At 38.0% G+C, this 25,730-nt stretch overlaps 1 protein-coding gene across 1 annotated transcript; it reads left to right on the top strand.

Moving 5' to 3' along the window:
• Positions 1-1,181: 1,181 nt before the first annotated feature.
• Positions 1,182-25,730, top strand: LOC124153166. The gene is made up of 4 exons (XM_046526268.1): positions 1,182-1,237; positions 1,699-2,897; positions 6,333-6,564; positions 24,583-25,730. The coding sequence occupies exons 1-4, from the start codon at positions 1,226-1,228 to the stop codon at positions 25,621-25,623; spliced, it is 2,484 nt and encodes an 827-aa protein (XP_046382224.1). The 5' UTR covers positions 1,182-1,225; the 3' UTR covers positions 25,624-25,730.

Raw genomic sequence — 25,730 nt, 5'->3', positions numbered from 1 at the left:
AAGTTCATTGATTGTTAGGCGGTACGTAGTTCGCCGGGTCAGCTAGTTCCATTATAAAATATACCTACAAATATTAGCGCATGAAACATTAACGAGCATTCGATTATTCCTTTAGGGGAAAAAATTATCTAGATGGATTAGTAGTTGTAATAAATAAAATTCGGAATGATAATAAAAAAATTCTTGATTTATTCACTCAAAATTTGCTTAACACCATCATTTGGAGGGAGGTTTTTATTTGTGAAGAATGATAATAAGATTTTTAAGTAATCGCACAATCGCGCAAGGGTCGGAAGAATTCCCAAGCAGCAATCAATATTCAAACAGCATCCAGGCAATATTGTCGGCGTTAACATATAATATCCGTGTAATATGCATGTAAATCCAATTAACATTGTATGGATATCTGTCATGTATCCAAAGGGCCCGCCAAACAACGTTGCAGCGATGTCAAATAGTAGACTCGGAGGTCCATATTATATCTCTTGGATATCTTCACAACATCAAATGAGTAGACGTGTGTGCGCTTATTATGTTTTGTTTGTAATATCCGGGCAAATCATTTGTGCTCTTCAATTCTATACAGAACAGATTGATACTGTTTGGAATAACAATTTTTCTACTATCACGTATTATAAAACTTGTATATCTATGTAACGTTATTTTTAAAACTGGTTGTGGATGTAACAAATAGGATACTCTTTAGATATCCGATCCGATAGCAAATTCTTTAGACACACGATGAATATCGTATTATCTTAGATATTAACCGAATGGTACCAAATGGGTTAATTATAAGAAAAATGATTTCTTAAAGATAAGGCTAACAATAGGTATGGACATTTGTAAGCGATGTCGGGACGAATCGAAAGAAAATTTTGCGATGTCCAGAAAATTTTATACTAAAGTTGCAGTTTTCTTAAAGAGATGCCGAATGCAGATTATCGTGGGCGAGGCAGGGTGAAAAGAGAGATCAACGGCCGAAAGTGTTCATCCCAAGTTCCCATAAACCCCATCTCCACCCCACATGCAGTCTTCCTGGCGTAGGGTGGGGGTGAAAGGTGAGATCATGGGGGAAAAAGTGGGACCGATGCTCCACCACAACTGTACGTACTCGAAATCGTTTTCGTCTGATATAAAAGGGGTACGATAAGCCTACTATAACCACACTCGCTCCTTGAGCCATCTAACGGTGCACATCTCCTCTGCATCGAGAAAGGACACCATGAAAGCCTTCGTGAGTATAGTGCTCGAATAGCCAGAATCTTTCTCGCAGCTCTCATTGCAGAGCGGAATATCACGAGACAAAATTCACTGTTTAACCAAGCACTAAATCTTAGCCTAGCGCTTTACACGAATCTACTAATTATTTTCAAACCAAACCAAACTTTTGATTTCGACCAAAATTTCGCAAAATTCTACTCTTTTTCAAATTTTATTCTTATTCAAAATTCTTTCACTTTTAAACTATTATTTTTAAGTGCATTACTTATTCCAATTGAATACGTTACTTCCCATTGTTATACTGAGATGATGTTTTTGAAGCATAATAATATCATGAGCCAATGAAAACTTAAAATCAGTGATGTAACGGAAACTTAATCACTATTATTTTATTCATTAATTCACCTGCGCTCAGAATGCATAACCTAAAATTGGAGAAATAATCTTAATAAACTCAAATTATTCCATCCACAGGCCCTAATAGTCCTCTTGGCGGCAGCTACCGTGGCGAAAAATGTCGCAGACGAGCAGCCACAGAAGAAGGACAAACGAGGCATCTTTGGTGAATCCGGTGGGATAGGTGGAATTGGAGGCGTTGGTGGATTCGGAATCGGAGATGGAGCCTATAATGGAATTGGAGGCGCTGGATACGGTGTCAGCGGCGGGTACGGTTCAGGCGGCGGATACGGTCTAGGCGGCGGATACGGTCTAGGCGGCGGATACGGTCAAGGCGGCGGATACGGTCTAGGCGGCGGATACGGTCAAGGCGGCGGATACGGTCTAGGCGGCGGATACGGTCTAGGCGGCGGATACGGTCAAGGCGGCGGATACGGTCTAGGCGGCGGATACGGTCTCGGAGGAGCAAGTGCAATCGGCCAAGGGATCGGAGGCGACATTGGATTGGGAAGCTCAATCGGAGGTGGCATTGGAATCGGAAGCGGCATCGTCGGCGGTGCTTTCGAAGGTGGTCTGGCCGGAGGTGCCGTCGCAGCCGCACCCGCCGTTAAGACCGTGACGGTCAACCGCCCATACCCAGTCCCACACCCAGTTCCCGTCCCCGTAAGCCGACCAGTGCCCGTCCCAGTCCCTCAGCCGTACCCTGTAACTGTCCCGAGACCCTACCCTGTGTCCGTCCCGCACCCCGTTCCCGTCCAGGTCGACAGACCCGTCCCCGTGGCCGTCCCCAGGCCTTATCCCGTGAGGGTCCCGCACCCAGTCCCAGTGGCCGTACCCAGGCCTTATCCTGTATCCGTGCCTCACCCCGTCCCGGTTCAGGTGCCCAGACCCGTTCCCGTACCCGTGCCGCAGCCTGTTCCCGTTCCATCTCCAGTTGTCGTTAACGGAGGAGCATCCGCATCCCTAGGAGGATATGGCGCGATCGGTGGAGGCGCTATCGGGTCCTCATCCTTGATTGGAGGCGCATACGGTGCAGGATACGGAGGTGGATACAGTGGTGGCTACGGATCAGGGTACGCTGGTGGATATGGAGGTGGATACGGCAGTAGCTACGGAGGTGGCTACGGAGGTGGCTACGGAGGTGGCTACGGAGGTGGCTACGGAGGTAGTTCCATCGGAGGAGGAGTCATTGGGGGAGGTTTCACGGGTGGTATCATTAAGGGTCAGTCATATGGGGGTGGAATCGGCGGAGGCAGTAAGTATGGTGGCTCAAAATGGTAGAGCGAGTACAATCTGCGACGAAACAATGTCTCGATGCATCCATGTCTTTCAATGATATCAGTATTCAATGGGTTAATTTTCCCTAAAAGTTCATTGTAAATTATACAAATGGGCTTATGCTCCGAACAAATGTAATATTGCAGCCTTCCTTCAACTGTAAATGTTGTGCAATAAAGTTTTCTTTGTAAATATAAATTGACTTTGAAATTTCTTCTTTGATGTTTCCTCTTCTCTTATGAGTAAATGAAGAAATATTTTTCCTAAGAGTAAAATTTCTCCTCCTACATTCCTATGGGTATGATGCAACTTGATGGCAATGGCCTAAAGCTCAAGTGCACGTTGCACAGTACTAAAAATATACAGTTTAAACTTTCAACTTTAAATATTTTAAACATTGCTAACACACCTTATGGATATAAGTGTATTGGCTGAAACTCGATTATTCATTTACAAGAATAATCATATTTAGGATGTAAAGTTACAAAATATTCACAGAAAAATTCTACAGAATACATGCATTTGGTTACCGCTGAATTCTAAAGACGTATGACCCAAAAAAATGCAACGATGGAGAACTAAATACTGTGTTACTACAAAGCACATTTTTGCCTATCATTGAAAGAATGTATCACATTCCACACAGAATCACTCCTAATATGAAAAGCCGATAAGCTTTTTAACTTTTCATTTGCACTCCGTAGTTATTGCCATGAAATAGAGTTACGAAAACTTTCAGGAAAATTGTGTTGCGAATGCTACCTAAAGATCAGCTTATTGCTCGAAGCCAAAGGCAAAAGTAAGTTATGGATGCATATTTAATCTAAAATCTTACGGAAGAGGTAAATCTCAGTTGTGTAATAATAACGGCTTTATGTCCATAATTACTCTCTCTCTATCGCCCGAACGCTCTGTGCTTTCGCGTAGTCAATTTGTTTTTCAATTACTTTTTTCATTCATTATTAATCTTACTTATTAAAATTAACATTACCTATTCATCAGTGTCTCTCCTCACCCCAAAGCATGTGTAACATCAATGATTTTTTTAACTACTGAAATAACGCAACAACTCAGAAAATGGTTTCACACTTGTCACACTCGTTAGGCTGCAATTACTCTAGTTTTGTGTAAAACTGATTAATTTTGACATGCTGTTGAGCTATGGAAAATACAATGAAATTTCCAATCTTTCTGACTGCTTATATTTAATGAAAGCTGGAAACGTCACTAAATGTATGAATGAAGGCTGAAGTGCCTCACACCCATCACTTGCACGCAAGCTACGAAGAACTTTCCATCGATTTTTTATAAATTAAAATCATCTTTTTAAAAAATCACCATACAAAAACGCAGAAAAAATCACTATAAATATTTATTTACATTTTATATTGAATTTTAAATTTTAAAAATAAAAATTCATGTCTGTTAGTAACAATCAGCGACGAAGATAGAAAAAATATGTAGGTATAAGGGTATTTTTAAAGTACATTTTTATTTATTTATAAGAATATTCACAATTTCCAAAGAGCCATATTCTTTCTTCACATTTTTTGAGAAATGAACTTTCTAGGCACTCGTCACTATAATTCAATTAACTACCTGTAATCAATAATGATAAATTCGATTAATATGCCTACATGCACTATAAACCTATTTTTTATGAGGTTTATCTTGCGTGACATTAAGTTTAGTAGAAAGCATAATTTTTTAAGTAGTTTCTGGCGTCCTTCTTGCGCCAAGAGCTCATCCAGATAGATTTCCCTCACATCACTTGTATTTATTCTTAAGGAAAATTCCGCGATAATAATGAGACACATGGCTTAGACCTTAGAATTTTAGCTTACATTATATGAGCCTCCGAATACGACCACACTAAATTGAGCATTCAATTCTATCATACATTATATATTGCAATGCACCATATACATAAGGTTATGATAATATTGCTGCATCTATGACAAAAATGCGAGACACTAATAAATTAAAATCTTACATATAGGCATAGTTAACCACTCTTCCAAATGATAGAAAAATATCAATCGCAGCATACGCCGATAATTTTATCTGATAGGTAGACAGATTTTAAAAAACAATGAAAAAACATATAACCTTGAAGTAATGGGCTGTATTTCCAGCCGCAGTGGGCAGAAAATTACGAATCCACAGTCTAAGTTCTATTCTTTTTGGTAAACAATTCGATAATTAACTAACTTTCATATAACCCCCAATATTCATACTCTTCTTACCGGTTGAAGTACATTTTTTCCCGATATCATGGCATTGACGACATTCTCGATAATTAATTTTAGCCATGCCAATTATTTAGCCAAGTCTGAATTCCAGAATATAATGGTTGCAATCGTGCTTGTAACATTCTTCGTTTTCCAATTCATTTTTTGCGACCGAAGGTTGGAATCTGAGTCATGAATTTTTAAGATGAAATATTTAACAGCCGAATTCGACGCCTCTCTTCGCCTCGTCGGCGAATGCCAATCCTCCATCATCCCAGAAAAACTTCACTTCGTGACTCTGCTTACACCTTTTACTTCCACGGGGCATTGTTTGATACGCATTGTCATCGTCCTTATTTTCAATTGCTCCTTTCGAATATGCACGAAACATTTCGATGATTTCTCGACTGATCTCCGCTCCACAAAGATCTCTGTCTTATCAAATTCACCACGCTCGATCAAGTCATCATTACAATGGGGCTCCCTCCTCATTATAAACCGAAATATAGGTCTCCCTTCACTCAGAGATGTCCTTTTCCACCATCTAGTTAGACGTGTACACGGTTGGCAGAAACGCTATGACATTGCGCGCCTTTTTTAATTCCACTTAGGCAAGGTAAACAAAAAATCATAGAATTAGTTTTAGGTCATTTTTAAGCCTACGGCCAGGACTGTATTTCACTCTTTCCATACCAAGCGGCTAGTCACATCAATTTTTCATGTGGTTTGATTGCACAAACTTACTTTAGAACTTAGCAATGAACAAAATGAGTTAACAGCCATGTTACAAAAGATTCAACCTGAGGCATCGATAGAAGCTGAGGGATGTATTAAACAATTTAGGCAATATCTTGCGAGAACTACTTAATCGATTTTTAACTATCAATAGCCTCCAATTATAATAATTTCACATTCATTAGTCTAAAAATATGAAACGCATAACAATCAATTTGTAATTGGGTGGTGAAATATGAGAAAATTCACCAAAGAAGGCATGATGCAATAACGTAGGAAAGGAGTTCCAGAAATAAAATCCTCTGCTTCACCTCGTCCATTGGGATAAATGAAACAAAAAGTGAAATTGTTATCTCGCAAAGATCATAAGAACAATCAAATGGTGTAGAATACCTAGAAAAACAACATGAATGATGATTACAATGAGAGACGCATTATTATTTTGATAAATAATGCGGTGACTTTCAGCAAAACCGCCCTTCATTCATTCGTGGTCAAATTGAAGGAGAGGAGAGACTTTAAAAACAATGACTTTAATGGATTCATTGATACTAAGATAACCTATTCCCATCAAGACTCGGCCCTAAACATTGACAAATCGAGTTTCCAAAATTTCACGGGTCATTTCACATCCAAACAGCAAAATCATTTGATTCCAAATGAGTTTCCAAATCCATCATCGCCGATACTGGATTATAAGGTATGAAATACGACTCGCAGGTACAGATTGAAACATGTAGATTAAAAGACGCTGAATAGAAAGTCTTTTGTGCTTTCCGTCATTTCAAACGAGATGATAATCAGCTCTCTGCCCGATAGGTAACCTTTCTTCGGCCGCAGGCCATTATTTTGCACCTTTCCTGGGGTCTCAATAGCAAATGCTCTACCATCGAAGGTTCCACTTCGCATGTAGTCGCGAACAGAACAGCCGGAGGGCGAGCATATCACAGCACACGGAACATAGATTAGCAAGGCAGCGGAGATAAGGACTTTATGTTCCCAGTGAGCTTCTAATATCAGCATTTCATCGCGAAAGACAATTTAATATTGACTAGGTGGAAAAATGAAAAAAAAAACAGAAGAAAGAAGGTGAAATCTTAGAAGAGAGAAGGTTGATGATGATATGAGATATGAGACTGAAGATTTGAGGTTAAACGGACATAATTCTTACTGATGTCTGCAGAATAGGGAAGACTCTAAAGGATTGAAATCAGGTCCTGATATAATCACTCATCGATGCGAGGGCTGAAATCGAATTAATAAGACAAAATTATCGACCGACAATTTTCCAGGAAGGTAATTGAAAGTCTGCAACGACATTCAAAAATAGTTGTCAAATAGTATCTAAATATATGAACTATGTAAATTATAACATCATGGGTTTAATACACTCAATCCCAAGGACTTTACCCAAGATTCAACTGGGTGAAAATTTATGCAGGAAGATAGAATGGCTTATAGGTTTCCTCTGTGATTTTTATTTTTTTTTGTCAATGAAATTTTATGCCCGTACAGATAAAAAAGTAAATTGTTCATAGTATAAAAATAGTGATCAAAAAATTGGATGTCGACAACTCAGTAAATTCGCCGTTGTCTATATATCTAACAGGGATGCAAACATGTAAAAAATTTCCCAGTATCTGTGCTTTTCAGTTTTCTTACAAAATCTCGTAGATTAATTAGCAGCCGACGAAATTGAAATTTTTTTAATGGGATGAAAAATGGTACCACCTATTAACATGATGCATTTTCCTCACTTCAACTTAGCTTAGAATATTTTTAGCAGAGTTTGGTTGACCTTTCAATATGAAATGGTGGGCTCTAATTTTCGTAATTATTTACATAAAATCGAAGTAAACTACAGTAACTTTGATTTTATTTCACATAACAAATAAACACCAAAATATTATAAAAATTTCCAGACTAGTAATTCAGCTTTAGTAGTTATCGATATTTACAGGTCATATAGCGATGTAAGATGCCGGATAATTTGCCGTATTAATGGAAAATAGTGAAAGTTGTATTGTCTCAATGCACATTTTCCAGCGTAAACTTTGCATTCCGACCCTTTAACCCGAACCCAAAATAAACTATATTGTTTGGATAGGGACTTCTAATGAAGTATAAAATTAAGTTTGGTAAATATTATTTGGACTTTAATGGACCTTGAAACCTGTTTTTTCACGCCTTATGTCGTACGAGAGGGTAATATTAAATTGGGCATTTTCGGCATCACGGATTTTTTTCGGAGTACTGAACGGCAATTCACATATTCTTACGAGTATTCCATGTCTACGTCGATATTTCTTTCTCCATAGGAATATTCGTCCTGCAGAAATATATCTCCGGCTTTATTTATGTTTCAAGCATGAATTTAATAAAGCGGAAATAACTAAAGGATCGGCTATTCGTCCACTAAAGCTTTCTGCCACCAAATTATCATTTTTAACGTCTCTTTTCCTCTCTACATTGAGAATTTCACTGAAAAATAATTAAATGATATGACAGTGCCATGCTTTATAAATAACGTTGACGTTATTTAACTATAGCTACTGTTTGAATAATTTCTCTTCCAGCATGAATTAGATACTATGAGTTTCCAATAAGAGCTTTAGCAGTGACATTCCTGAGAGATTGAGATATAGGACGATAAGTAATAACCAATAACACGGGGTTATTAAAGTGGAGCATGGGACGAGACCTCGGTTATATCCACATATATCTTTCCGCAATAAGGAAGCCATAATTTCTCTGCGTCTAGAATTTCCGCTCTTTCAAATACTTTTTACAGCAAAACATAAATTCAAAATGACGTGAATAGCTATGTGAATAATGACTTGAATTATATACATACTGTTCCCGCCACATAAAACTAACGTGTTGTTCACTATTGCATACATACCGGGCTATCTTTGACCGATACTGATCCATGTTCTCTTTTGTTGCATCTTTTTCGCAACTCCCATAAGAGCACCCACGGAGGAACTGAAAGCCGCCAATGAAGAAGGCATTGTTTCCGAAGAGCCGGTCAGGTGAGTGGGCTGGACTTGATAAATGCACGGCCCACATGGCGCGTGAAGTTTACGCCAAGAGATGCACCCCTTAAAATGTCCCGGGGCAGGATAAAAACCTGGTTCAGGAGAATGGACTTCCATGACAGCACGTATTTCCGGTGTGTTTGATTTCGAAATTTGGAGAAAGTTCTTGGATATGGGGAGTGAAATATTCAAATGGCCAATTAAGGAAGAAATGGATCTCGTTCCTATTTCCTGTCATTTTTATCTCCCCTGGTACAATAATATCCTTCAGCCATGATTCGGAAGTGTTAAGACAATTTTCAAGTTTTTGTCTCCAATGAATAAATCGCAAAGCATTCTAGCACCCACCTCGATAGTCAAGCGCTCACATTAGACTATCAGCGGACTGAGATGTATGCTTCAAGAAGTAATGATAACTGAAGAAATTAAGGACTAAAATTGAAGCAGAATTGCAGTATTATGCAAAAAGAGCGAAAAATATCCTCAGACATAATTTAGATGGATTTGGCTGTATCAAAAGGGTGAGAAAAAGGAATACAACTGAGAATTCGTGGAACCAAAATACGTACAATTTACTTTTTTATCTGAACGGGCATAAAATTTCATCGACAAAAAAAATAAAAATCACAGAGGAAACCTATAAGCCATTCTATCTTCCTGCATAAATTTTCAGCCAGTTCAATCTTGGGTAAAGTCCTTGGGATTGAGTGTATTAAACCCATGATGTTATAATTTACATAGTTCATAAATTTTTACGAAGTTTTATAAATAATCCATATGTCGCTATTACGGAACATAAATAAGGTAACCCCCTGATCAAACATGAATACAAGTACTGTTCAGTTGAACGTTACGGATGAACACTCTAATTCATCCAAAGTTATTAATAACTAATTCTCCGTCGACAAAAATTTTATCTTTCTAAACTGCCTAATCCTAGCCAACTTCATCTCACAATTAAGCTTATGACATGATTCAATTATTCGGCCGTTCTCGAAGCGCCATAAGAGCGCCCTAATGCACGAATAGATGGCTGAATAGAGTCAAAGTTAATAGTTTTAATTTACATGGGTAAAAGAGATTGACTTTAAAGCAAACTACGAATGTACTCCGAGTAAATAAAATGTATTACACGTGATAATTTTTCCAGAGTATTAATTATCAAGCATGAGTTTTATTGTGTAAAGATTTACAAGCATAAAGCCAATTGAAAAGTGTAAGATGCTGATTATTTAAGACAACGTAGTTATATCTAGAAGGTTCAGTATTTCCATTAGGTTCGGCATATGACATCGGCTGGATAAATCGACGTAAATAGAGCACCGCATAATGCCTAGAAACAAAAAACCAAAATTCATAAGGAACTCTCCTGCTGACATAAACTCTATTAACGATATGTCACACGTTATATGAGACCGAAGTGAAGTAAAGTGAGGGGGGATATCCTCTTAGCGTCACGCGCCGTCCGTAATTGGCACTTGATCGGAACAAAATGGCATAATAAAAGCGGGAGGAGGGCATGGAAGAGAATAGGCGTGACAGGGCAGATACATATGGGTGAAGGTGAAAGCTGCAACACCTTGGGAGTTATACAGTGCTCACATCCGGTCAACCACCCCTAGTTTGGCGATTCAACGAAAGGAGGCGCTGAAGAGAGAAATCAACAATTTGGATATTGGGATACGAAGGTAGGAAAACCGGTAGGATATAATATGTAGACAACGAATTTGCATGAGAATGAGGAGAATAAATGTGACTTGGCTCTGGGGTCACACAGGTAATAATTTAGAGTTAAGCGAATTCCCTCAAGACTGCAGGGATCAAATACATAAGATATAGGAGGTTTAAGTTTCAAGAGGGCAAAACGTTGACATTGGTAAAACATTATTATAAAGCTGGCTATGCACCACATTCGCATATTCATATGTATTACGCATAATTTTGCGTAAATTCCGTATAAAAAGGTTAGAATTAAAATTAAAATTTTCAATTCACAGTTTTATCCACCCTCGGATAGATATATTTCTATAAATTTGCAATGTTTGAATGACTGCATTTATCCGCAAAAAAAATCAAAAACCAGAACTAGAGCTTCTTGCCCACGATATCTGTTTTCGTACAAAATTTTAAATGATTACTACGGTATCATATCAGATAAACCTTAATCGTTTCAAGTTTATTTCCTTCTCCCCTCATAATTTAAGAGCAGTCTTGTTGAATTTATTTATTTATTACTATTCCTTAATGTATTAATTATCGTATTAGTTTTGCGTTTCGCTCTATTTATCACGAAGACAAAAGACAATTAAATGCTTAAATTCCATTTTAATTTCACACTACCAAATGTTTTTCATATACTAAGCACCTGGTCACCTCTAAAGCCTCTGGATTGAGTGTAAATAATAGCATTTTCCAAACACTTATTACTTTTCATCTTCCTCGACAGTGCTCATACGTCCGCCATGCAAAAGAAATTACCATGTTCCAATTTCATGCTATAATTGAAATACTTGACTTAGCAAAAACATGCTGATATAATGGGTGACTTCCAGACTACTTAATGATATGTCGAGAGAAAAAAAATTAGGAAACAAAAGATAATAGCCAGCGTCACATGAGTATAAGATATAACCAAGTCAATATTTTAGCACGGCTATAATATTAAAAAATTCAAACTTGGGTATAATAAGACAATTATTATACTTGTAAATTATTACGGCGAGGCATTCCTCTGGAAAAGAGGCTTATACTTCAACTATCTCACTAATGACATCAAGTAACATCATTCAAGATTGGGGAGTGAGACGAAGAAAGGGAAATTCGAGGAACAGGTCTACCCAGTGGCTTCCCGGGCCAGAGGAGCGTCTGGGCACCGCATGTTCCGTTCATGTGTGGGTGTTGTCGGGAGGGGATAATTTACCGCGGTCTCAGTCGAGAAACTGGACTCGCTCCCAATTAACGATCCAGGAAGTCTTCTGTGCGAAGAGTAACCGCAAATTGATTGGGAAGACTTGATCCGAAATATTTCCGCTGCTTCTTATATTGCACCTGCGGATTCTTAACAAATATTAAAGTGAAACTTTGGTTTGCCCTTTATAAATGTTACCAAGGAGAGACGTATAAGATAATTATCCTAAAACTTGCTTTAAGAAGCTAGTTTTATGATAAATGAGAGACAGTGGTTGGTTTATATATAAATTAAAGTAAATAAAATTTAAAACCTTATATCACAAACATCATTCACTTTGTCTCTCAGCACATGAACCCACGGGTTGACATAGTTAGATGACACTAGAGATCACCAAGTGCAAGGCGCAAGTATGAGAATATAATTTATACTAATATAAGAATATAATTGCGGTACAATTCCTTTCCCGAAAACACCTCTCACTGCTAGGATGGCGCAGGGGGGGCCCAAAGGCTTCAATCGTGATGGAAACCTGGCACCCTTTGTTTAGCTACCAGTCGCGGTACATCGTAATCCATCAAGCTCACATTTTTATTTCCCATGTTTTAAGATTTGTATTTCATTCCAATTATATCCCGAATTCATACATCTGATTAAATAATTGTAATTAAATATTAGTGAATGAAATAAACTCACAAATAATCATAAAATGTCTGGATTCCCATGCGAAAAATGGAAGTGAAAAAAGACTTTGGTCGACCAGTATATGGAGTCGAATGATTGGAATGAATCTCTTTCATAACTCAGGGACTCCACACAAGCCCTGGATCAAAGAAAGGCAGTATTAGAGGACAAATAACTATTCGGGGTGAATTAAATGTCATCGTCATACTTCAAGTAAATTTTTCTTTGGAGTTAATTTTATACAAAAAGCTGCTTCATTCATTCGCCTTAATGAAGAAATTCTGGGTAAAAAAGACACATTAACAACGCTCCTCTAAATGAGCGACTGAGTGAGGCCAAGTAAAAATCTTAGTTAACTAAACTTGACTTAACTTAGCGAAACTATGGAGTTGAAAATTTGAGAAGAGCGCTTACTAGTTCGACTGACCTAAAACAGCGTAACTCCGCCAGCATTCTGAACACTTGAAAAAATAGCCGAAATTATTCTCGAAATTAGCGAATTACAAAGGATATAGCTGTGACGAAAGAAAGTCTATTGAATGTTCGAAAGTCCTTTGCAATTAATTACACGATGGATACGCGGTATAATCTGAGCATGATGCGACATTTCAGCTATCGCTGTTGGTCGTAATAAGTCGAGTCGCGACAATTTAAGGTGCAGTAGACGGGCATTAGTGACGTTCATATCATAAGACTCATTGACAGCTCAGCACAAGATAATTCCTTCAGCAGAATACCTTCTCTTGAATATGCAGTAAACGGGCTTGATTATTTTCCCAATACTTTCGCAGGTTACTGAATTAAAGAGCATATTGACCGACGATTGAGAACTGATCATCATTTTCCGATGAGGGCAAGGTTTTCCGACAACGAAAAGCACTTAAAGGTTCTTAGATGGGACAGTTTAATTATGTCCGAGAGAAAACGGGCGATACGTATATCACCTCGATTTCGAATAACCAACCGAATGATGCTTTCGTCGATTCATGTACAAATCATACAGCAGAGTCATAAATATGTAGTTACTCTTGCCCGTCCAACACTTTCACTCGCAGAAAAATGACACCTGGTTCCACACCAGACACCATCAGAAATTTCTCGGGAGGAATTGGTTGGGGACACACAAAAGATTCCAATGGCAGTCCAATTTATTTTACCTTTATTTCAACGGAAGGAAAGTAATCACTCAATATGCGGAGCTAAAAATATTCTCTCAGAAGCTTTGCTAGCATCCCGTGTATTAAACTTAAGCTGATTAAGCCATAAAATTACCGTAAACTGACACTCCTTGAGGCAGTGTGCATGTATACTTTACGTGTCGCCAAGTAAGAAAAAATGTATTCAAGTGACTGATTACTAGAAATCGATCAAATTAGTTTATATAAATGGTCTTTTTGATTTGAAGCTACGCATCAGAGGACAAAATCCATGTTTTATAAAATTAGTTTATTTTTTATTACTACATCGAAACTTAAAGGGCGCTAAAGTATTTTAGACGCACAGCAATTCTCATCACAGGGCTACCTTTTACAGTTGTTAGGTCTAAATAATTGTATACTTGAAATGTTGAAAGATGGGAATGGATCATAGGGGATATTCATTTGCAGCTAATCCAGAGGTTAATCGCCCTGATGCCCTTTTAGCCGCAGTCTGTCGAAAATGTATGAGAAAAAGCTCGTAAGGAGCAGTTATGCAAATGCAAGCGATTTATTGGGAGCATTAAGAAAGTGAACCGGAAAATTTTCTCCTTTCAAGAGCTGTCAGAACATCATTTGTAAAAGGTGCACAAAACTTAAATCACTGAGAAATTATACGTCCATTTAATGAAATGGCCACATGAATAGATAAGAGCAAAATTAATTCCATAAAACTAACATACCATTATGATGTTTTCATCGAATGGCTGCAGCATTGTTAAAGCTAAATTTTTTATATTGATCAAAAAGAACGAATACGGAGAACAGCCATAAATATTGCACGATTTATTTGTACATTTATGACACATCTAACAAATTAGAAGTTAATCTGGAATAAAATTCATATAGTCAGGATTATTTATTTAAATAAAATATAATAAATTGATTGATTATAGCAAAATATAAAACTAGGCCCTTAAAATTCCATAATCTTTACTTCCCTTTCATCGTAAAGCAGAGATTCTGCCGCTAAGTAGATAAGCAATCACTATTGCTGATTTTACGCCTCTTCAGCAAAAACACCTTCTCAAAATCGATCAAAAAATGAACACACTCAATTCACTTCCATTCTTTACAGTGTATGATAATATTTTTCTTCGTCGTAAAGATTAAGCCATTGGAACGCGTAAGACTTACACGAACTGTGTATATAATAGCAGCTTTCATGCATTTCCCTACAATTTTGTCTACTCGGCACGGAAAATTTATAATTACCATCATAGTATGCATCATTTAATGTATGCATATAATAATAATAATAATACAGTTCCTAAAAAATTTGTTAGACTTATTCCTGAATTCAAGAGCGAAAAAAAATTCACTCTTCTCAATTTTAACCATTTTCATATACAATAGTACCATCGGAGCTGATTGATAAGCTATGTTTTAAAGAGTTTATATTTATCCACCCAAGTTTGAAATGTCCACCAATGTTAATGAAACATAGACATAGGTTTTGATGAATCCCAAATGATATATTAATCAAATTAGTATTTCCTATCATTTAAAAACTAAAACATTAGGCTGGAGTATCATTTCTTCTTCTAGAAAACTTTTTATCATTTCGTTTCGATCCAGCGCTCGACGGATTTCGTACATTATTCCTCTAACTATGTCGACTTTCCCCACTTCCTGATATCTTGATTTGGTTGTTGGTCGCGTATTACGGGAATAAAAAACCTCGCCAGAGGAAGGACTCGATCTCCGACCTTTAGAATGACGAGTTATTTCACACCGCTCACTCGTCCAGATTCTCGACTTCCACAAGCGCAGAGCATTCTGCAGTCCACTTTCCAGTAGTTTAAGCTGTTAAAAAGTGGTTTGGTCAGAATTCAGCGCATATCATTACCCAGTATGATTATGATCCTTTCACAGCAGCTCATAACTCACTACCTTAGACCTACCAGATTGTGATGAATACGATTCACAGCAGTATGAGATACTTCTTTCTTCCTGAATAATATATTTTATATTTTTACATCAACGAGCTTTCACCAGTATCATTCATCTGAGAGGTACAAAGGGCAAATATACTTTCTTATACCATATCGTGCTTATTCCTTGTTTTGACGATCCAATCTCATCGCATTCTGATCGCGTAAACAACTACTTGTAATGACAACCGATAGGAAGAATTCAGGACCCCCTAAAAACCACTCTAACCTGAAAGGTTAAAATTTACACACTTGAAACTTAATCCAGGGTTAGCCCCGTGCCAAACTATTTATCTCAAATATTGTGTTGAATCACTGAGTAAAGAATTAGCGTCCATTTCAACTATGGATAAAATATACTCTTTACTCGGCATACATTCTGGGCAGTGGCAGCTTCGGTTTTGTGCTCGACGAGCCTCGTCTTCCTATCCACACCTGTCCAATACACCTAATAACGAATATCATCCGTTGAAACCCGCATAATACGCGCCTATAATTCAATGATATTTCACAGAATTTTTCTTGCAGTAGGTATAGTCTAAAATAAGATACTTCCAATTTTGATTTTAATACGGGATATAATTTTGGTGAAATTAATGATAAATCGGTATCATAATATGTTCTCTGGCCAGCTGCCATCCCGCAAGCATTTTACAAATATGAGTCACTTTAGCCGACAAAGAGTAACACATACAATATTTAGATGGATTACTTATAAGCTCTCACCTAAATGTTAATTTTTATTCTCCAACAAAAATGAAAATATAGCCTACATAAAAGATACAATTAAAGTTTCGCGAGCTTAATCCTTTTTAAGGTGATAGTAAATAGCGATGCAGCATGTACAAAGGTTTCATGATGCAATAATTCCAAACTAATCCTGAAAATTCAGTTTATTACATCTTATTGTGAACTATCTCATAGAATTTAATTTACATTGCTTGATGGCATTGAAGGACTGAATTATTTTAAATAATTCAATGCATCAAATGAGGCATAATTTATTCACATTATTCCGGAGCATCTCTCAGGTAAGTTCAATTGCTACCGAAAACAGAGGTTTTTGCCTAGTTTTATAACTTTCACCTTTATCTGTAAATGTAAAAAGTTCTTATTAATCCTCAACGCCCCAAACTTGAAACTTTTAAACAAATAACTGACGTCAGATTTTCAGACACTGTACATATCTGTACCAAAGATAAAATAACTAATATCGGTGACTAAATGTTCACAAGTCAAACTCTAGCCACGAAATTTTACAATGTTAATGTTACTAGTGAGAACTACTAGTAATGAAACGTTAACTTGTCTCTGAATTTAAATAAAAAACTTTTTATCATCATTTTCATTTGGGCCAAAGTAACTCCTGTTTATGGTGCGTGAATCCGTTAATTATTGAATACTTAAGAAATCAAAACAACAATCAGCCCTGTATTAAACTGCCAAATGAAAGCAGGTGGAACGAATTTTTGATGGTCGATGGGAAGAATTCAAAGAGGGAGGAGAAAGTTCTCAGAGAAAAGCAAGGAACTAAATCGCCAGAAAATGTGCTTCAAATGGGCGGAGCAAAGGAAATATGGGAAACTTTGCTTGAGATCAGTGATTCTAGAAATTTAAAATTCACGCGTTACGACCCAATGACTTTCGTTTCTGAGAGCAAAACCACTAATGTCACCAGCACATCATTCATATATTATAATACTTACTTAACAGCTAAATGATGACAGAATAAATAAAAAAGAACAGTTTGAACAGTTTTCATAAGATCATCAATGTTTTTTTTATGGACGGACTATGCAGTTCCTCAGAGGCGAAGAAAATTGAATACATTTCTAATTATAGTAGTTATATAATAAGGCCCGATACATTACTGACTCCAACATGAGTTCTGTTTCGATTTTATTGGGACACAGTTATGATAAATTCCTGAAAAAAATTATATGCCATTCAGTAACAGGGCGTATGGAGTTGGAACACTATTACTTATCTTTCTATTGGCTTGATTTGCAGGTGGAAGCATCGGTGGCGATTACTTCCTTTGAATTTCTGCGCAAAAGCACACATTAAAAATGATTTCTTACAATGAAAGCTTAATTTATTCACGCAAAAAAAAACTTTTATCAGAATCTCTGCCTAAGCACTCGATGAAAATCATTTCTAAATTTCATTGCACTTCCATCACCATATAACCTGCTAAAACTCAACCATTCGGCAAACTAGCATCACATCACAACATGAAGCATATCAAACCATAAGCGCGAAATACCAACGTTCATTGATAACACACTTAATAATATAAGTTACTGAATATTTTAACTCAACAGGTTCTAAAACTTATCTTATGCTTATGAGTGAAAGAAAAACAGTGTTTCTCGTGTAACAGAAGGAAGAGGTAATGTAAAAAAAGTAAAAAAAAGAATGTGTTTATCATCAATGTACACGAACTCGAATCTAAAATTATTCTATGCACCTTCAAATTGCCAAATTTATATGTTACCGATGGAATTATATTTAGGAATATATAATTAACTATAAGCGATGTGTTGGTCAAGATGGTACTTGCCATTGAAACCACTGTGGTTGTTCCAATCTGACAAACTATGTGCCATTGAAAAATCAAGGGCAGATCAAAAGAACGAGAAACTATTTTTATCGGGTAGTTGATGACACATAAATGAATAGATGCATATCCCAGAAAACCTTAAAAAGTAGAGCACCAGCCATAATAAATAGGGACACACTAATTAAGTGAACACAAATGAACGCACTTGGCAAGTACCAAGTTGAAATCTAATTCAATCTTTCGAAAGCTTACACACAAATTTCAGCTTTTTGACTCCATAAACACAAACATGGGTTCTCCAGATGCCAATTTATTATATACATCATATGTTTTAAATCTATATTCCTAAATAAAAACATATATGCCTCAATCTTGCCAATTAATATAGAATAACCATGAAGTAGGTACTCGAGCGAAAGACAATCTATATAATAGACAATCCGTGCATTCTGACAACAATAACTTGTTCTGCTTTCGCATATCGTTATGAGTTGAGGCTATTTTGACATGGGAAAGGTAATTATTTCCACGAGGGCTACTTTTAACATTTCTTTAACAACGGTATTAAAAAGGCTACTTACGATAATCCAAAACTATTCGACCAGTAAATAGTCATTACTGAGTCGTCAAACTTACCTTACCTAATTCAACCGTGGTTTATTAGGGAGAAAGAAGTAATGAATATCAAATGTACCACCAACGTGAAAAAATACTCGGACTCAAAAGTGAAAGTTAAGATGCGGAATAATCATGCAGGAAACGACATGACAATAAGGGAAAGAATAGGGCTGGAACATTTACGGTCTCTGACACTCCATTAAACCTTTAATTTGTACACATAACCGCTTCCGTAGAAAGACAAGGTACTCTTATTTGCAGGTATAATAAGAAGTAAATATATCGGCAACTAGTAAGCAACAATAAATCCATGTTTTTTATGCTAATAAAATTGCACACGAAGATAATCTCAATTTTTAAGTTGAAAAAATATAATCTAAAATTTTTTTACCAAACAAAAATAGAGACGATACCTAGCGATGTTACCTAGGAGGCGAAATGCATGGTGTAGCTAAATATGTGGCGAAGAGAACTGGAGCATTTGTTTCACAAAATTATAATAATAAATACAGAAATGTAAAAAAAAAACTTGAAGATTTCCCATAAATAATTTTAATATCGACCAGTTTCATTCGCTGTACGATATCGAACGAAACTGGTCGATATTAAAAGTATTTATGTGAAACCTACAAGGATTTTTGATTCAACGTGAAGCAATATCAAGAAGTCACGCATCCTCTAAGTATCCATTTGACGCAAATTTAGGGTGGTAAACATATTTCTAGCATTAATATAATCAAGAATTCATATTACATGAAATTTCCTTACTTATCGACATAAAAATAATATGAATGACGAAAATTATTTTCACCTGGCGTTTAAAATTTCCATACGGTACACGGTAAATTCATCTGGACTTATAAAAGAACAATTCTTAAGAAATTTGAACGAAAAATTATGCGTCCTCCGACCCACTTATTGGGCAAAATTGACTGTGAACTTAATAATTCATAATCACAGGTCATGCACTTCGTTAGCATTTTAAGGAAAGTAAGAAATACCTTTTATTTATCCGACAGCCTTATAAAAATCAGAAGTTACTTAATTGTCTATGAAAAAATACTTGAAAATTTTCCAAATACTACCTAAATAATAAATCTATAAATTGAAAAATTTATATAAGACTATAAGGTAGATATACTATGCTTATTGTCCTCAAGTCGTGTAAAAGGTGGAGTTATTAATCCATCAAGAAATATAAAAACCTGCCAAGATATGCTGCCCAGTAATCTCTTATATCGAAGAAGGTCGTAAGAAGCATTCGCAAAGCTACCTCTCACATAACCTCCAGTTGCCTGAAGTGATAATACTCACATCAAATGTTTTCATGGGGTTGGATTAAGTTTTTTCTCTGTAATTTCTTCTTCTTAGATTCCTTCCCAATAAACGTAACCTTTAATAAATATTAAAACTTTTAAATAATTGAGGAGGCTGGTTAATCTAAGTATATTACTCAGGTTTGAGAAATATCCCAAGTTTATTAATTGAACAATCGTTTTCGTAAATTTGATATGCTACAACATAAATTTCCTCATGGGGTCAACCAATATTTATACTAATGTTCTCTCGATTAGTTATTGGTGAAATCTTTATTCTTAGATGGATCATTTTCTCGCCATAGTTGTGCGTGACCCGTATGCCATAGCATTAGAATAATGCTAGAGAAACATAGAATTAAATCCAATTATTATTTTAAAATATCAACACTTCCCACCAATGTAGGCATACATAAACCCTTCCCAAAGCTACTCTCACAACATCCTGAAACACATGTGAAATTTAAATTACTACTTCGTTTTAAAGACCCTCGCAAATCAAACCAAAGTCTATCACTTTTTCATATTCTTCACAAGAAAGGAAAGGATTCAGCTGATATGTAAGAAACTAGTGCAAATGGTAAATTCACCAGTTAGTCAGCACATTAATACAAATACAGAAACGACGAGCGTGCTGCGCCCGCTCCCAGCGGGCTTCCCCCGCTCTTTGCAATGCAGGTCCACAGAGGGATAGGCGCGTTTCTAATTTTAAAGAGTAGAAAAAAAGGCAGGGTCTTATGTACAAATTTAATTGGAATGTTCATGTACAAATTGAAGTGAGAGGACATCTTTAAACACAACACAGGAAGTAATTACACTATCCTCTGTTAAACGCACATGATGACTCATACTTACGTATCAACAGGAGACTAGAATGTGGAATCAGCCGCATTTTGATAAAAGCTATTTAAAAAATGCGAGATACTGTTGCAAATGAACAAATATATCAGTTTGTGCGCCGTTAACGTCAGAAATATTTACCGGTTTTTTATATTTTTTTGTTTTTTTTTTATTATTTAAAAGCCAATTTTAGGAAACAATAGCAATATTTAGGAAGTAAGATATGCCGTCGCATGTTTTCTGATAAATTCTGTGCATTTTGGTACCTCATTTGTAGAGTTTGGTTGCGTGTAAGTTGAAAAAAGGTACCTATGCAGTAGAAATAATATAGAAGATAGTGCAAATGAGAAGAGTAAAGAAGCACTAGGGCATATTTTCATTACTCGAAAGTAGAAGAATCAGTAGTTAATGCATAATCTGAATAAATACCAAAACCTAACCATCTTGATTGCACCCGTCGCATACCTAAAACAATTCTGCATAAAGAATAATTAATGTCAAATGATGATAGAAACGCTAAGTTAAGGCAGAAATGGGCACTTGACATTTCTTTCTGATGGTGATTGCAACACTAAGGCATACTTCGAAGGAGCCAATTACGTCCGTTACACTTTCATTTGATGGACATCTTCTCCCTTACCTGGAATCGTATCATGGTCAACCGAAGGTGAAGACGGCAAATTGTTGCAAAATCACGGCGAGAGGGTTCACCAACGGCTTAGCGACAGAGCACCGCAAGGCATTCACACGTACCATCTCTTTTTCCTTTCAGCACTACGACAAGTGGACCAAAATCATCCCTTTCACGACCTAGTTTTGAGGAAAAAAGTATATCGTCATTTCATAATCATGAGTTCAGAGCATCAAATTACGTTCTGTTCAAGGTGATAAAAAAGAGAAAGTAAATAAGGAGTAGCTCAATAATAGCCCCATTTAATGAACTCTCCTCCAAAATCAAGAATTTGATAGGTTAAAGGGATATCAGGGACTTGTACGGATCATTTCAGCATTGTGGTAAACTTGCGAATACGTTAAGGTTATCGGGGATGCCCAAGCAATTCCCACGATCTATTCCCTGAGAAGCAACCTCAAACATTTAGTGAGACGAAGACTTAACTTTGACTTTATAAACTTCCATGAATAGCAGATGAGTTTCCATGTAAATAGATTCACAGGATCTGACAAACATGCTCTTTGATATTTTTTTATTAAATAATTATTAAATCAGCTCGCGCATATAAGAATGCATGCTGTAGCTTGCAGTAAAATGCATAACTTGCGTCGCTAAGTCCTTGAAACCTAAGTACAGCTTTGCCACCGCAGGAAATTTGATCCTCCCATCTGAATATTTTATGACCAATAATACGATGAATGGATGGGTGTAATGAAGGAGTATATAGAGAAGACATAACATACTTGCAAAAATAAAAACATGGTCATTTATGCAATTATAGCTAACAAAAATGTAAAGCCCTTTAAAGTTGAATGCCCTACATAAACAATAAATTTTTAATCATCCATGACTAATTTACAAATTGATTAATTAGCTAATTTTACAATATACGTGCATTTTATTCTTGCTTTTGGATATTTCTATAGCGAGTATTATTTCAGACAATAACATCATTAAGACTTCTAATTAAGATGGCATGAAGTATATTCGATTACCGGAGCTTTTTCCCATTCAAGATAAATAACCAGCTTAATGAGCAATCTCGTAAACTTTAGTGGTAAATGTGAAAAATAAAAGGGTGCATCTTTAAAATTCATGAAAATAAAAATGGATTTTAACTACACTCATCATGGAAAAAGAACGCATTCCCCTGAACCCAAATATTTCTAGTCCGAGAGTCCCACTTGAGCGCCCAAAAAGTGAAAGTTAGGAGCTATCTGACTTGCAGAGCAGGGAAACAGAACAAGACTGTCTTTATGGGAGAGGGAGGAAGACAAAAGAAACGATGAGACAGTGGTGGAATATTTGGCAAAAAAGAATCAAGTCAAATGGAGGAGTTCCATCGTGGAGTCTGAGAACCAGACTGTTGCCACTCGGAAAGCAGGGCACTCGCAGTAGATTTGGAAAAGGACAGGGACATTAATTTGGGATCTGGTGACTCGAACTCTTCCGCGTGGATGTTTCGGCCAAAAAAACAATGAATCGAGATCAGTCATGAGACCGGTTGAGAAGTGCAAGGACTAAAGGGGACCGACTTGACGGAGACGATCGATTTGCGAATGCGGTTATATTCGGTTGTGTGTCTCCGCACCGGTAGCGTGAGTTTTGTAAGGTAATTACGACGTCACCAGCCCCCTCCATCTCATCCGGTCAACGAGCCCAAAATACTTGCTTCATTCACTTCGTCCCTCTCATCTTGCGGAGACTTCTCACCGATAGCTACATTCCCCTCTTTCTTCCCTCGTAACACCCCACCTCGTAATACCCCCGACAACAACCTGTCAAGAAACCTGCCAAGCAAGCCGCCGACTCGAAAGGGTACGTACGGAACGAGGGCGAAAGGTAATTTCGGGAGGAGCGATGAAATCGAGTTTTGTTCCCATGTTGACGGAGGTGGGTTGGCTTTGGTGCATGGGTGATCTTTTTAAGTCTGTTTGGACCCTGAGGGTTATGGACCTCGCGTGGCCCGGGCCGTGAGCGAAAGTATTATCAACTTCCACTTGGCGGATCGCTCCTTTTTTTGTTTCCTCCCTCCCCCAAGTGACGCAGAAGGCACGTTGGGCTATATAACGGCCGCTGGCTCTGCATATCGGCATACTCACACTTCAGGCACTCATTCGGGAGTATTACTGTAGCAGAATGAAGGTCCTGGTAAGTAAAAGTGTCGGAGACGATTTTTCTTGACGGGGAAATAGCGGGTGCAATGAGATTCTCTTCTGTAACGCTAAATACCTTCAAAATGGAGATCACCTAGCACAACTAACCGGGGAGAATGCATTTCAGGAAATGCACTTGGGAAAACACCATTCATTAGCACTCTCATCATTTGGGCTATTCAAGAACAAGGCTGAAGCACTTAGAGCCACTTTGTTAGGATTAGGTTTTATTCCGTCACAAGTAGTATTTTTTCAACGGCAGCTCATCATTACTCATCTTTAAACGACGACACTCCATATCTAAAAACTAATATCCAACATAATAATATCTTTGCTGTAAATTATTTTTGAATAAATCTCTAACAGCGATCTCCGAGCGACTGATTCGATTGCTCAACATATCTTGTAGGCAAATCACCATATTCACAGGATTTTCCTGCCGTGAATACTCAATGGAACAATTTTCAAAGAATTAACAAATTTAAGAAATTGAAATTTGGTGTAAGAACACCGACTTATAGACATCAACTCAGAGTGACCTCATAGGTAAATTTGGTGACAACAACCAAAATACTGTTATGTATTATAAATATTCTAAGTTATAAATTTATTTGATTGTGCAAATACGAATTTTCATATGGGATGGGAAATTTGGCTTCCACTTACTTGGCGCTGCCAAATTATCAGCAGATAATTCACCCATTTAGTTCTCAGTGAGAGTTATTATTTTCGATCACAGCTGCTTAAATATAAAATAACAGCTAATATCAACCCTTATTCTTATTTCTTCAGATTTGCGTCACCCTTCTGGCCTTGGCCACCTTGTCCTGCGCCGAGGAGAAGACCCAGGAGAAACGTGGAGCCATTGGATTGGGCTATGGTGGACATAGCGCCGGATTTTCTGGTGGCTTAGGCCTCTCCCATGGATCAGGACTTAATTACGGCGGTCTAGGATACGGTTCTGGTATCGGCTATGGGGGCGGATACGGTCTGGGTGCCGGCCGTGCTCTCGGTGGCGGAATCGGCCTAGGAGGCGCAGGATTCGGCGGAGCTGGACTGGGTCTTGCCGGCGCCGGGTTCGGAGGAGCCGCTCTTGGAGGAGCCGCAGTCGGAGGCGTCGTCTCCAGTGTCAGGACCATCGCCGTTCCCCGCCCAGTTCCCGTGCCCCAACCATACCCAGTCAACATCAACCGTCCCGTTCCCGTAGCCCAACCAGTCCCTGTCCCCGTCGATGTCCCCAGACCCGTCCCCGTCCACGTTCCTCAGCCCATCCCTGTCGCAGTCCCTCGTCCGGTCCCCGTCGCCGTTCCCCGCGCTTATCCCGTCCCCGTTCCCCAGCCAGTCGCAGTCCCCGTAGCAGTCCCGAGGCCAGTCCCCGTGCCCCAGCCGTATCCCGTCCCCGTTCCCAGCCCGGTCGCAGTTCCAGTAGCCCAGCCGGTCGTGGTCCCTCAGCCAGTCGTGGTTGGACGCATTAACGCCGGTAGCCTGGGAGGCGCAGGAGGATTTGGAGGTGCAGGAGGATTTGGAGGTGCAGGAGGATTTGGAGGTGCAGGAGGATTTGGAGGTGCAGGAGGATTGGGAGGTGCAGGACTGGGAGGAGGCGCCGGTTTTGGAGGCGCTAGCCTTGGAGGCGGCAGATTTGGAGGTGCCGGGATCGGAGGTGCTTCCCTCGGCGGAGGATACAGCTCAGGTCTCAGGGGAGGTTTCGGAGGAAGCATCGGAGGTGGATACGGAGGTGGATATGGAGGTGGATACGGAGGTGGATATGGAGGTGGATACGCCAGAGGATTCTCTGGCGGGTACGGAGGAAACTTGGGATACGGAAAACACTGATCCTGCCAAAGAGTCATCGCGGATACACATGAAGAAGTCGACGGGGGAATAGTCAGTCAAGCATCTAAAGGACCTCATTCGTCTTGTTGCTCATTATACTATTTAGT

This window comes from Ischnura elegans, chromosome 2, assembly GCF_921293095.1.
Source record: "Ischnura elegans chromosome 2, ioIscEleg1.1, whole genome shotgun sequence".
Lineage (NCBI taxonomy): Eukaryota > Metazoa > Arthropoda > Insecta > Odonata > Coenagrionidae > Ischnura > Ischnura elegans.
This window is presented reverse-complemented; position numbering and strand designations above follow the sequence as displayed.